Below are 13574 nucleotides of genomic sequence, written 5' to 3'. Positions count from 1 at the left end.
AGAGCAAGCCTACGAATAAGATTCGGAATCTAGAACCAACCAGAGAGGAAACATCGCTGAGACTCCTCAACGGTCATAGCTACTACGGTAAGCTGAAAAATCTGGATTCATTTTCACGATACCGTGTGAGAAAACCCAGTTTCTCAAGCGCTTCGAGTCCAAATAGCAACAGTAGTTCAGACTCAATAAGTTCAATTAGAATCATGCCCGCATCACGAAAAGACAAAGTCGAAACTATTGAAACCGTTTCTACAAACGGAGGTACGGACAATTCGATTCGTGCCATATTCGACGTGATACAAAAACAAATTGAAAGTCTTGCGCAACGTGTAGAAGAGACACAACGGACGGCCGACAGCGAAAATAAGAAGCGTGCAGCGGGAATAGAACTATTAGGCAAAAATATCTCCAAAATAAAAATAGGACGCGACGCTACTACAGAACTAGGCTCCCTTATTACTATGGACGAGTCTGTTGCCGCGAGAGATAGAACTTCCCCACCATGCGTTCCAATTCGAACAGAAGAAGACAACCATCCCTCTTACGAAGACCGTCCACCGCAATTCGCCTCTCCGAGCTTACGGGCCAAAGGCGCGATAGTATGTATTCCGCAATTAAACGGCGAACACAATATCGGAGTAGAAGAATTCATACGCGAAGTACGCGAATTACGAGCCATGTGTAGCGAACCCACGCTACTATTAAAAATGATCAAAATCTGCAACATGCCGATATGCGAATACGGACACCTGTACGATGCCCTAAGACGAAACGTAGCCACCCAAGACTCTGTTAGAGAACATCAAGACCAGCTACGCGAAACGAGACAGCGTCACGACGAAAGTGTGCAAAGTTATATCATCAGGTTCCGCAGAGCACTCAATAAGTTACAATACAGTACAACGAACGAATACCGTGACGAAATTACTAGACGAGCTATGAACGACAGGATTTTAAAAGGCTCCGTGATCGATTTTATCCGAGGCCTGAAAGGCGAAATAGGACAATTACTACTCGCCAATCCACCATACAATATCCTTGAAGCCGAAAAGAAAGCCACCGACATCGAGCGGTTCTTCAGGGAAGATCGAAATCGACGACCAAAACCAATAGAACGATTACGACTCCCTGAGCAGCAACGACTAACAACCAATAATCCTAATCCGATCACTAAAAAACCAACTCCAACACCCAAGCCAATGCCAAGAAGCTTCCGACAAACCGAACAAATACCACTTGCCCAAAGGACACAATTAAAATGCTACAAATGCAACCAGATCGGACATGTCTCCAGTCAATGTAAAAATTTTCGAACACCCAGCCAATTTCCGAGACCACCAGCAGTCCACAATCTCGAGACACACAAGGAAAAAATAGAGAAACCAACAGACCAGACCTACGAATTAACGCCACAACGGGAAGACTACCCACAGTACTTTTACGATCCGACGGACAGCGACATAAATTCCTCATTGACAGCGGAGCAGGAATTAATATACTCAAGCAAAGATGCGTATTACGACCAAGAATAACAAAAGAACGGAAATTCTCGATGGGACACTCTAAATTTAAAACCAACGAACACGCTTTGATAAAACTATTTGGCAAAACTCTGGAATTTTTTGTGGTAGAAGACAACTTTCCAATTATAGAAGACGGCATACTCGGTTTGCCAGCCCTATCTAAATTCAAATTTGAACTCTCGAATCAACAATTAAAACTTGACAATAATATACTTTTATTGCAACAGGAAAACGACGTACCTCCAAAACAAGCAGTGTCAAAAACAGTCTACCTGTAAGGAAAACCAACAACGATATGCTTTATCAATGGTGGTGAGGGCCCAGCCAAAATGACTAATTTTATCGAAAATTCAAATACGTACGATCAAGTCTCCACGTTTAAAGATTTAGTTAGACATTCGCATATAGAGAAAACCCTCCGTGAACCAATCGAAAAGATATTGCTGTTCTACCTCGACGTATTCAATCTGGAGACCGACTTATTACCATGCACTAACATTGCTAAACACACAATAACGTTAAAAGAAAATAAAATCATTAACACAAAATCTTACCGACCGCCTGAATGCCATAAAGAAGAAATCAAACGACAAATGGACGAAATGCTAGAAAAGAACATTATAGAACCATCTGATTCTCCTTACAAGTCACCAGTCTGGGTAGTACCAAAAAAGGCAGACGCAAAATTCTTCTCAGCCCTCGATTTATCCTCCGGATTCCACCAAATCCCAATGGACATAGACTCTAAAAAGTACACAGCATTCTCCACACCACAAGGACACTATCATTACAATAGGATGCCATTCGGTTTAAAGAATGCACCTGCAACATTTCAACGCATGATGGATACCGCACTAAGGGGACTCATAAATAAACATTGCTTCGTATATTTAGACGACATTATAATACACGGACAGTCGATTGAAGAGCACAATAGCAACCTCGCGATAGTATTGCAACGCCTACGCGAACTCGGACTCAAAATACAGCCGGACAAATGCGAATTTCTCAAACCAGAATTAGAATATATTGGACATATAGTAACCGCCGAAGGTGTAAAGCAAAATCCCAAAAAATTAGAAGCCGTTAGCAATTTCAAACAGCCATGTAATCACACAGACATCAAATCGTTATTAGGACTAGCAGGTTATTACCGTAAGTTCATCAGAAACTTTTCTAAGATCGCGAAACCATTGACCGAACATACAAAAAAGGAGACACCATTTCATCGGACAGATAAAACCCAGGAAGCATTCCAGACATTAAAAGACAAACTCTGTTCATCACCCGTACTAAAATTCCCAGACTTTGCGAAACCATTCACATTAACGACTGACGCCAGTGACGAAGGTATAGGTGAAATCTTATCACAGGACGGCCATCCATGTTGTTATATCTCGCGAACTCTAAACCCACCGGAACGAAATTATTCCACTACAGAGAAAGAACTTTTAGCAATAGTATGGGCCGTGAAATGCCTCCGACAATATCTGTTAGGACGGAAATTCCTCATCCGAACCGATCACCAAGCACTAAAATGGTTACAGAATTGCAAAGACCCCTTATCACGCTTGATGAGATGGCGACTAAAACTAGAAGAATACGAATACGACATAGAATACACGAAAGGTAAAGATAATACTGCAGCCGACGCACTATCTAGAATACATGTTCTGACCAGACGACGCGAAAATTTGAACATAGAACTCGATAAAAAATATCACGATTGGGAAAAATCTACCGACGCGTTATCCAAAATTCTCAAAATGACTCCGAACCGTAAATCTTTCTATCAATTATCCAAAACAGAGCTAGGAAATTACGACGGAATCGAATGGTTAACTAAATTAAACGAAATTATTCATATAAACGAAAAGATAGGTATAGGCGACGACAGTTTCACAGAGACCGAGGAGAACGCGATCAAACAAATTTTACTATTCCTGAACGACACCGTAAAAGAATTAAATTTTGCATGGGAACCAATTCAAACATATAGCGACGAAGAAATAGACGAATTATTGAAAGAAAATCACTATTTAGTAGGACACTCCGGTAAACAAAAGACATACGACCGCATTCGTGAACGGCACAGAGTACCAGATTTGATGAAACGCATACAACAACATATAGAATCAACACCTGCGAAACATCTAAAACTACACGTATCAGACCGCGCGAAGAACCTTGTATCACCGACACACCCCTCGAACCAAACGATAAAATTGCTATGGACTTATTAGGCCCACTGAAAAAGACGAAAAAAGGCAATCAGTACATTCTATCCATACATGACGAATTGACAAAATACTTAATACTCGTACCACTAAAAACTCAGCAAACGGAAACAATTTGGAACGCACTCTTGAATCATTACATTTACATCTTTTCCGCTCCAAAAAAGATATTAACTGACCGCGGACAGAATTTCATATCTAGTTTAATGCAACAGTACGAAGACGCGTTCAAAATCAAACATATCAAAACGACATCCTTCCACCCACAAAGTAACGGATCGTTAGAACGGACACACGCAGTAATAACGGACATGTTAAAATCGATACAGCGAAATTCGGATGAAGAATGGGACGATCAACTTAACTTTGTATGCCTTGCATATAACACAATGATACACGACTCTACTGGTTACACGCCATTCGAACTCACATTCGGACACCAAGCCAATCTTCCCTCCACAATATCCAAGAATCCCCAACGCACATACGCAGACGAAGTCACGTTCCGCAAAAGGGAATGGGACTCTAGACTCCGACACGCTCGCGAAACATTGATCAAAAGTAAACAGCGATATCAGCGCGATCAAAAACGTAAAATTATAAAACCTCAATCAGTTTTCAAAGAAGGATGAACTCCGTTTTAATACATAACGATCATAAAAGGCATAAACTTGATGTGGAATGGTTAGGACCGTACACGATTGATAAAGTATGTACTCCATACTATCTGATTCAAGACAAAAAGATACACGGTTATCGTTTAAAACCTTACATTCCAGGTCGACGCTCCTCTTTGCCGGAATAGTATCCGCGCAAATAAATATTACACCATTAGAAGGAAACTCTGTATTCGTAGAAAACATAGGGAAAGGATATTTATACAGCGACACTGCCAATGTAATAGTAGGATTAGACACTAGCGACATATACGAACAGATAAGAGCAATAGAATCATATAAATTAACAATAGACTCACGTGCAATCAGCAAACAATACGTCGAAGAGTTAGGCGGATTACAAAATCGCATCAATAACCTAAGACAACTCGCAAAACACTTGAAAGCGTTAGCACATACCGGAAGCACACGAGGTCTGTTTAACATCATAGGTTCCGTATCGAAAAGTCTGTTCGGAACTCTCGACGATGATGATCTTACGCTCATAAACAAAAATATGGACAAACTATTCGATGATAATAATAAAATCAAGACCATAATAGCTAATCAAACAGCACTTATTAGAAAAATTGTAAACTCAGAAAACCTAAACCACTTAGAGAGATCATATAGTGATATAGTAAAATTACAACAGCAGGCAAATATCGATAGATCTATGCTTAAGATGATCATGAAAGTCGACACCGCGATGCAAACTTTACACTTCCAATTAGATGAAATACTTAACGTCATGATATTAGGCAAACAAGGAATAATTAGTCCACAAATACTTGACCCCAATGAATTCATAGAAAATTACGCCAAGGCAATAGGTAGCCAGATGTACAACACCGCGATTTCTGCCAAAACCGAACATTTTCAATTCACACTCGACAATAGTGATCTTAAAATCTTCACAATAGATGACAAAATATTTTTCAAAATCATAGTACCTTTAGTCTCTAACACAGAATGGAACATATTACAAGTATATCCTATCCCGAGTAAGAGAAATGGGGTATTTTTGGCTCCAGTAGTCGAACATCAGATATATTTAACTTCAGGTCTTTCATTTATAAACGCTGATATCGAGTATTTCAACCAACTTTGTAAGAATCGAGCCGGAACCACTATATGCAAACAAACACTACCAATCCATGACAGAAATTCAAGAACCGATTGTCGCAGCGAAATAATAAATTTCAAACCCCACATTAAACATTGTCAAATAACTGTACTTAAGATTGAAGACATTAGCTTTATACCGCTCAAAACTAGCAACTGTTACATTGCGATACCAGCAAATCCGATAGAAATAGACACAATTTGCCAAACGAAGCATACCTTACAAAAACTTGACAAGCCTTCCATCATAAGAGCTAACACTTCTTGCGATATATTGTACAAAGACGAGAAAGAGAAGAGAAATTTTAATGTTACGATTCCATCATTTATGATATATAATATTAATGCATTCTGCAGAAAATACGTAAAATGTATTTGGAATACTTCTTTTCCTCGAGACTGTTAATTGTTTGCAGATGTAAGCTGATTTGACAGAAATTGGTCTTGTAGTTTTGCTTCCATCGGTATATGTTATATGTAAGTCATCATTTAATAAAAAATTGCACATTTTGTGCATGTTTCCAATTTCAATATTTATACGAATCGAGGTAATGACAGTGTTATGATCAGAAAAATAGATATTGAAGTGATTACGAGTGTGTAATATTCCCTTTATTGATACATTCTTTCATGAGCCTTCTCTTTAAGTTCACTTTCCTTATTTCTAGATGGTTAAAAGTGTTTTGCTGTACGATTAATTTTCGTAGTAGTGTTAGAGGGCTTTGGTCAGGAGGCTATTACACAAATATGTAGTACGATCCCTGATAAGTGAAAGTTTTGTCTTTAACAGAATGTTTGTTGGTGCACTGATACGATCATTAAGAACAGCGCTTATTGTTGAATGTTGTATCTTTTTTCAACTTCTTAATGTTATTAATATGATGATGAGAATGGAAAGTAATTGGAAAGATATATTACGGTTAGCCATAATTTTTCATCGGCGGAGCTAATCTCTTCAAGTGCATTAAACTTCCTATCCGCGTTTTCCGGTTTTTGATTATACGTGTCCTTCCCAGATTAGCAAAAATAAACCAACGTAGGGGCCCAGCTAGATATTTTCTACTTTTTCAGTAAGTTGGTGTAATCTGTTTTTGGTGTTTCTGTCTTTGAGTAGGTGATATTTATTTTTGATCTTCACAAAGGCTTTTGTAAGAGCAGTGTATTCGTTAGTAACAATGATACAGTTTAGTCGAACGTAGTTTGTCAAAATTCTGTTTTGGCTCCTCGTTGCTTCGACATAAGGATGATCTCTGCTTTCTGTAGCAGTTTCAAACTTAGTATCAGAGAACATCTGGTCTTCGCTATCAAGATTGTCTGCAGAGATCTCAGAAGATACAGATAAGAGTCTTTTGTTGCAACGTGCTCCAGTTGTCCGGTTGTCGCAGGTTCCGAAAAACTACGGGAGTGTTTGTGACGCCGTTTGTCGTTAATATTATTGTTACTGTTATTGTTAATGACGGAGTTGGAGGCTGAAACATTGTCATATGAAGCAATAAAATTGTCGACAGCTATATCTTGAGACCTGTTGTTAGTAGTACATTATCTTGCTACATGATTTTTCTTTTACGAAGAGAACTTTGTCCGTAGATGTCAACGTGTATACGATACTGTATGTATTGTATACACGTTTGTATTGTATGCATGTATGTAAAAATTCTGGGATTTTTTATACGTCTCCTAGATTGACATATATCGCATGGCTTAAAACTTAACGCTCTAACAGCCGCATATTTCGCCATTACGGCCAATCGCGAACGCTTTTCACTCAGTCTATTATCGCATAATTACCATCATGATTGAATTAATTATTGAATTAATTATCATCGTTACTGAATCTTTATCATGATATTTTTATTTATTTTATACACTTACGCGTTATAGAAATAAAGAAATCGGGGTTACAATCATTTGCTGACCAATCACTTTCCCTGGATCATTAGACTCACAAAGTGCCGGTCCTTTCATTGCATTTATAGATCGTTTCGCATGATTAAATTAAAAAGAAAAAAGAAAGAATAATTTCACGTTGTTACGATCGTTCGCGGAGAGACGCGGTCGCGAGGAAAACGCGTCAGCGAGAGGTGTAACTTCTCGCTACGATTCGGTGAATCGACGCCGCAAAGTTGTCGTTCCCCTGTTTCGGTTAAGATAACAGAGGTGGTTAAATGAATATGACACAGCAGTAAGTAATATTTCACCGTTTATTCCAACAACTTATAACGAAGACAGTTACGCTGGTGCGTATGTACGAGATGAATGAGTGACTGATCTGCGGGTGTGTATCTTCCGGTGGAAGGATGTTGACCGTTCGAAGGATGTAAAATCAGTACTGTTTTGGGAGACGATGCTGTCTCGGAGGAAAGCTAAGGATAGGTGTGTCTAGCGCACGGGACCATCGGATTTGTTGGTGCCGATGTTATTTAGGAGATTGAGGAAATAGGCTTCGTTTTTAATTGGTTAAACGAAGGGTCTTAACCGCCCTCGAGAGAAAGTGGTTAGTGGGAGGACAGTTGCAGCGTACGTGAGAAAAACTAACTTTCCTTAGTTGAGCCGTGGTAGACAATAGTCTTTGGAAATTCTTCGGAAACAGACGTTTGTTTGGTTTGAAGGACCTTTTGTAGGAAATCTATGAGATTTATGGAAGGTACTTGAAACTATGGAGGCTACGCTGCGTGTATCCGAAGACATCTGGTTGCCATATTGCCCGCGGTGTGTGGCCTCGGCTAGGTAGAGTGTTACGCGACGTAACATCCTCCCCCCGTTGAGAGGGCACCGATCAAGTGATATGGTGTGCTGTTGTCAGGTGGACCTCTTATCAGACTTCGGGCTGTTGATTGGTTCGGAGTCGTATGGAGTCGTTCTGCTCGGTAGTGGTACCATCCGCTTGATGCTCCGTTCGAGGGTACTCGTCGCTGTTCGAACGATAGCCGTGCGTATGATGCCGTCCGCCCCGGGTTGGGCCTTGATGATCCTGCCCAATGGCCATTGCATCGGGGGGACGATGGTGCCTTCTCGTATGTCGTGACTGCCCTTGCTCCATTTGTTCCGGGTGTGTAGCTCGTTGGGATACTCTCGATGCCACCGGCGCCAGAAATGTTGTTTGAGTTTCTGAATATGCTGCCAGCAGGAGAGACGGTTGGATGGCGTGTCCCTGAAATCTCGTTCTCGGAAACTTGTTAGTGAATCTCCGATGAGGAAATGACCGGGAGTGAGAACGAGGAGATCGTTTGGGTCTGAAGATATTGGCGTCAGCGGACGGGAGTTGAGGATAGACTCGATTTCGATGATGAGGGTGTTAAGGTTTTCGAAGGTCAAGAGCTTGTTACCGACGACACGTCTGAGATGTCGTTTGAAAGACTTCACTGCAGCCTCCCACAACCCACCGAAGTGAGGAGAGTTGGGAGGGATGAAGTGCCATTCGATCCGTCGGTCGGCTAAAAAGGACTGGACCTGTGCCTTGTGATCGTCGGATTGCAGGAGATTTCGGAGCTCTCGTAATTCGTTGTTGGCACCAACGAAGTTGGTACCGTTGTCGGAGTAGATTGTCACACAGAATCCGCGGCGAGCGATGAATCTTCGCAGAGCGGCAATGAAGGCCTCGCTAGTGAGATCGCTGACCAACTCGATGTGGACTGCTTTGACTGCAAGACACACAAAGATTGCTACGTATACCTTGATTTTGCGTCGGTTGCGATCCTTTCGTTCCTTGATGTAAAACGGTCCGCAGTAGTCGATTCCGCCGTTGGTAAATGGCCGAGACTCTGTTATCCGTGCAGCTGGAAGGTCGCCCATTATGTAATCCACTGGAGGGGGGTTGGCTCTGCAGCAACGGACGCACTTCTTCAGCGTGCTCCAAACTTGACTGCGGCCGTCGATAGGCCAATAAGATCTCCTTAGGGCGTATAAAGTAGCTTGAGTTCCGGTGTGGAGATTTAGGAGGTGTTCATGCTCGACTATGAGCGCGGTAACTGAGGATTTGGGTAGAATTATTGGGTGCTTCTGGTTGAAAGGCATTGGTGAATGACTGAGTCGGCCTCCGACGCGCAGCATCCCGTCCTTGTCCAGAAATGGATAGAGTCTTTGGAGTTTCCCTTTCACTGCCGAATTTCTGTCTGTCTGGAGAGCACGGATTTCGTCTGAAAAATAACAAGCTTGCAATAGTTTGATTAATCTGCTGTGTGCATTGGCCAACTCGTGCATGGTCAGAGGTTTGCCTCGATCCCGGATTTGTCTCCATCGAAGGCACCGAGCGGCAATTCTTATAAGCTTGGGCCAAGAGAGGAATCTCCCCAGTATGCTGTGGTCCGCCGGAGTCGCGGACAGACAGGTTGCCCTTTTCTGCTCCGGTGTTTCGTTTAACGGTACTGGGTTCCACGTTGGCCAGTATTCTTCAGGTTGTTGAAGCCACTCTGGTCCATGTTGCCAAATGATTGTTTTCAGGAAGTCTTCGGGTAGTTGGCCTCGAGATATGAGATCTGCCGGGTTATCGGTAGTGGGGATGTGACGTCAATCTGAGGCGTGAGTCTTCCTTTGAATTTCTGTCACACTGTTAGCGACGAAGGGTTTTAGCGTGTGGGGTGACGTGTTGATCCAACGTAGAACGATTGTGGAGTCAGTCCAATAAACGGTCCGAGCAACGTTGCTTGGCAAGGCTTGGAGGACCGTGGTGGCTAGTGACGCGAGAAGGAGTGCTCCACTCAGTTCCAGCCTTGGAATGGTTAGTGATTTGAGCGGAGCTACCTTCGACTTCGCAGTGAGGAGACGCGCACAGACATGACCATCCAGGGTGATGGTGCGAAGGTAAACGCATGCTCCATATTCCCTGTCGCTGGCGTCACAGAACCCGTGTAACTCAATTTCCGCTGCGGGATTGATTATCGTTTTGCGTGGAAACTCCACGTTATTCAATAATGGCAGCTGTGCGTAATATTTGCTCCATTCCGTGTGCACGTCAGCCGGTAAGGATTCGTCCCAATCAATTTTTAGCATCCAGAGTCGCTGGAGCAACATCTTAGCTCGAACAATTACTGGTGCCAGCAATCCGAGAGGGTCGTAGATCTTGGCGATTTCGGAGCTGATTGTTCTCTTCGTAATTCGAGAGTCGGCATTATTGATTTTGACGGAGTATAAGATCGAATCGTCGAAGGAATTCCAAACAACACCCAGTGTCTTGAAGGTTTGCGATTCGCCTAGTAGCAGCTTATCGTTTATGTCCTTCTCGGGAAGTCCTCGTAGCAGTTCCCGGTCGTTCGATGCCCATTTCCGAATGTTTAAGCCGGCTAGCTTGAGCAGTTCTGTGAGCTCCGTTCTCAATGATCGTGCTTCGACCCTTGTATCGACTCCTGTGAGAACATCGTCGACGTAAAAGTCTCGCTGTAAGCTCGTGGATATCGATGCCCCTCGTCGTCCGCCAGTTGCTTGAGGCAGCAGATGGCTAGATACGGGGCCGCTGAGAGCCCGAATGTCACTGTGTTGAGTTGATAAGTGTCGACTTCTCCATCAGCATTGCGCCACAAAATTTGTTGAAATTTCCGATCCTCCGGGCGCACAAGAAATTGGCGATACATTTTTTCGACATCGCCTGTAATGACGTATTGATGAGATTGAAATCTTAGAAGGATGAAAAATAAATCATCTTGTAGTTTCGGTCCCGTATGAAGTACGTCGTTTAATGAAACTCCGGTGGTGGTTGGGGCCGATCCGTCAAACACGACTCGGAGTTTCGTGGTTTGGCTGGATTCCTTGATCACGCCATGATGTGGCAGAAAATATCCGTCGTCCGTGCAGTGGCCCGTGGTAACTTTCGTCATGTGCCCTAATGCCAAGTATTCCTGTATTACGGCGTGATAGTCGGCTTCGAAACGCTTATCTCGTTGGAACCGACGGCAGAGAGATGTTAGTCGCTTCATCGCCATGGCTCTGGAGGATCCAAGCGAGGGAGTTGTCTCGTTGAAGGGGAGAGCGACCATGTATCGCCCTTCGTGGGTGCGTTGAACGTGATTCCGGAAATGTTCCTCGCACTGTCGTTCCGCTTCTGAAGTGTGCGCAGTGGTCGGTCCTTCGTCGATTTCCCAAAAACGGGCGAGATCCGCCTGCAAGGCCGTCGTGGACGCGTGAAATGCGTGTGCGGGTGGTTGCGAGGCTGGGCTTCCCCCGATGACCCATCCGAACCGCGTTTTTTGCAGATGCAAGTCGGTCCCGTTCGCTTGACTGATATCAAGTTGGCCGACACACAGTGACGCTAGTGTTGGCCCGGCGCTCAATAGCACGTCGATCGGAGCAGGTCTGTGGAATCTTGGATCGGCTAGTCGTAGATTTCTGGGTATCTGTATCGTTGACTGATCCACGGGTTGATCTGGGATCGAAGTCGATATGGTCGGTATGATGAGAAAAATCCAGATGCGTTCGTATGTGCCGTCAACGAAGGTGATCGTGGCCGTGATGTAACGTTTCGAGGTCGTGGACAATGTGTTGAGTGTTCCGATTGGGACCGAACATTTCCGTTGGTTGAGTCTTAACGAATTGGCGAGTTTCTCGGTGATGAAGTTCATGCTAGCGCCGGTATCTAGCAGAGCTCTACAGCGGAACGGTTGAGTTCTATTGTCCAGTATGTTGACCTGTGCAGTGACTAACAAATCGTGGTGGAGTGATCCGGAAGGAGGCGAGGTCAATGAGTCTGTTTTCGGTGGTTCGGTCCCTAGCAAAGCCGTTTGAGGACGTCAGGGTTCCCCTAGTTGTTTAGGACTGCGGGAGGTATTTGATCCCGATGCCGTCGTTCGCGATGACCGAGATACACGTTTTGGGGATGTTCGCGGAGACGTTCGGGGAGACGTTCGGGGAGACGTTCGTGGAGACGCGGATGCCCGTCTCGATCGGTGTGACGACCGCGGAATCGGGGAACTAGGCGGAGATCGACCGTTGGATGACCGGTCGCTCGACGATCGACCGCTCGGTGTTCGGCTCACACGTGTCCGTAATCTACTGTGACCATGCTCTTGATGTAAGTAAGTGTGGTGTCGCTGTCTACAGATGCGACATGACCCTGCGGAGCATTGATTGAGAGCGTGTCCCTTGCCTAAACAATTCGTAAAGAGCGACGCCCGTTTGGCAGTGTCGAGACGCTCTTTGGGCGATTTCGCTTTGAAGACGTCGCAATTCCGTAGTTCGTGTTGTCTTCGACAGTCCGGACATACCGGCGTCTCGAGTGTCATGGTGAATGCATGACTTCGCGGCGCGCTCGGTCGCTGACGGTTGGGTGGTTCGGAGGCCCTTTTCGTCGCGGTAACTGCTGAACTTGTTCTATCGCCGTTTGTCCGTGTTTGCAAGAAGTCTATTAAGTGCGTGTATGACGGCAATTTCTTGTCTGGTAAGGTGCATTGCCATTTGCGAATGATGGCTGGGGGTAACTTCCATGTAAGTAATTTGAGAAGAACGGTGTTTGATGTGATTGGGTCACCGAGGTTCTCTAATGCTTGGATATTTATCTTGACCGTCTCGAGAAAGTCGTCTATGGCTTCGGGTGTCTCTTTAACTATTTTCGGATAGTCGAAAAGCAAGTCGAGGTGGCGCATGCAGATTTGACGGTGGCAGTCGAATTTTTCCTTAAGCACGTCGACGGCGATTGCATAGTTTGACTCGGTGAGGGCTAACGATTGTATACTTCGCGCGGCCTTTAAGGTCAAAGAGGATCGTAGGTAGTGAAATTTCTGCACGGATGTAAGTCGCTTGCTTCGATCGATAGTGGATAAGAAGGAGTCGTAAAAGGAGTGCCAATTTCCGATGACACCGTCAAAAGTAGGCAAGTGAATTTCCGGCAGTTTAACTGATGTCGGCTCGGCGACATTAGACGACTCGGAGCCTTGTGATTTCGACGACGATGCTGGTGTATCATCCATGAGGGTGTGTATTCGGACTACAAGATCGTCATATGTGTCGGTTACTTCGGAAACGCGCGCGTCGTCTAACTCGCCTAAATCTTCTAATTCCTCTTGTAACAATCGATATTGTTTCCACGCGTCGTCGAGTAGTATCAT

At 44.0% G+C, this 13574-nt stretch overlaps 1 protein-coding gene across 1 annotated transcript; it reads right to left on the bottom strand.

The window, feature by feature from the left end:
• Positions 1–8340: 8340 nt before the first annotated feature.
• Positions 8341–13574, bottom strand: LOC117239916. The gene is made up of 4 exons (XM_033505751.1): positions 12524–13574; positions 11107–12238; positions 10089–11032; positions 8341–10016 (listed from the first exon to the last, which is right to left on the bottom strand). Exons 1-4 carry the CDS (start codon positions 13572–13574, stop codon positions 8341–8343), a joined length of 4803 nt encoding a protein of 1600 aa, XP_033361642.1.

The sequence above is a fragment of the Bombus vosnesenskii genome, unplaced genomic scaffold (genome assembly GCF_011952255.1).
Source record: "Bombus vosnesenskii isolate JDL3184/JDL3185 unplaced genomic scaffold, Bvos_JDL3184-5_v1.1 scf7180000014464, whole genome shotgun sequence".
Lineage (NCBI taxonomy): Eukaryota > Metazoa > Arthropoda > Insecta > Hymenoptera > Apidae > Bombus > Bombus vosnesenskii.
The sequence above is the reverse complement of the archived record's forward strand: the minus strand, read 5'-3'. Positions and strand labels throughout refer to the sequence as shown.

Coding starts and splice junctions, on each gene's coding strand:
- LOC117239916 (XM_033505751.1), bottom strand. CDS start 13,574: ATGATACTACTCGACGACGCGTGGAAACAATATCGATTGTTACAAGAG. Junction 12,239..12,523: donor ACATCAAGAGCATGGTCACA/GTAGATTACGGA, acceptor CGGCTTTGCTAG/GGACCGAACCACCGAAAACA. Junction 11,033..11,106: donor ACAGGCGATGTCGAAAAAAT/GTATCGCCAATT, acceptor CTGATGGAGAAG/TCGACACTTATCAACTCAAC.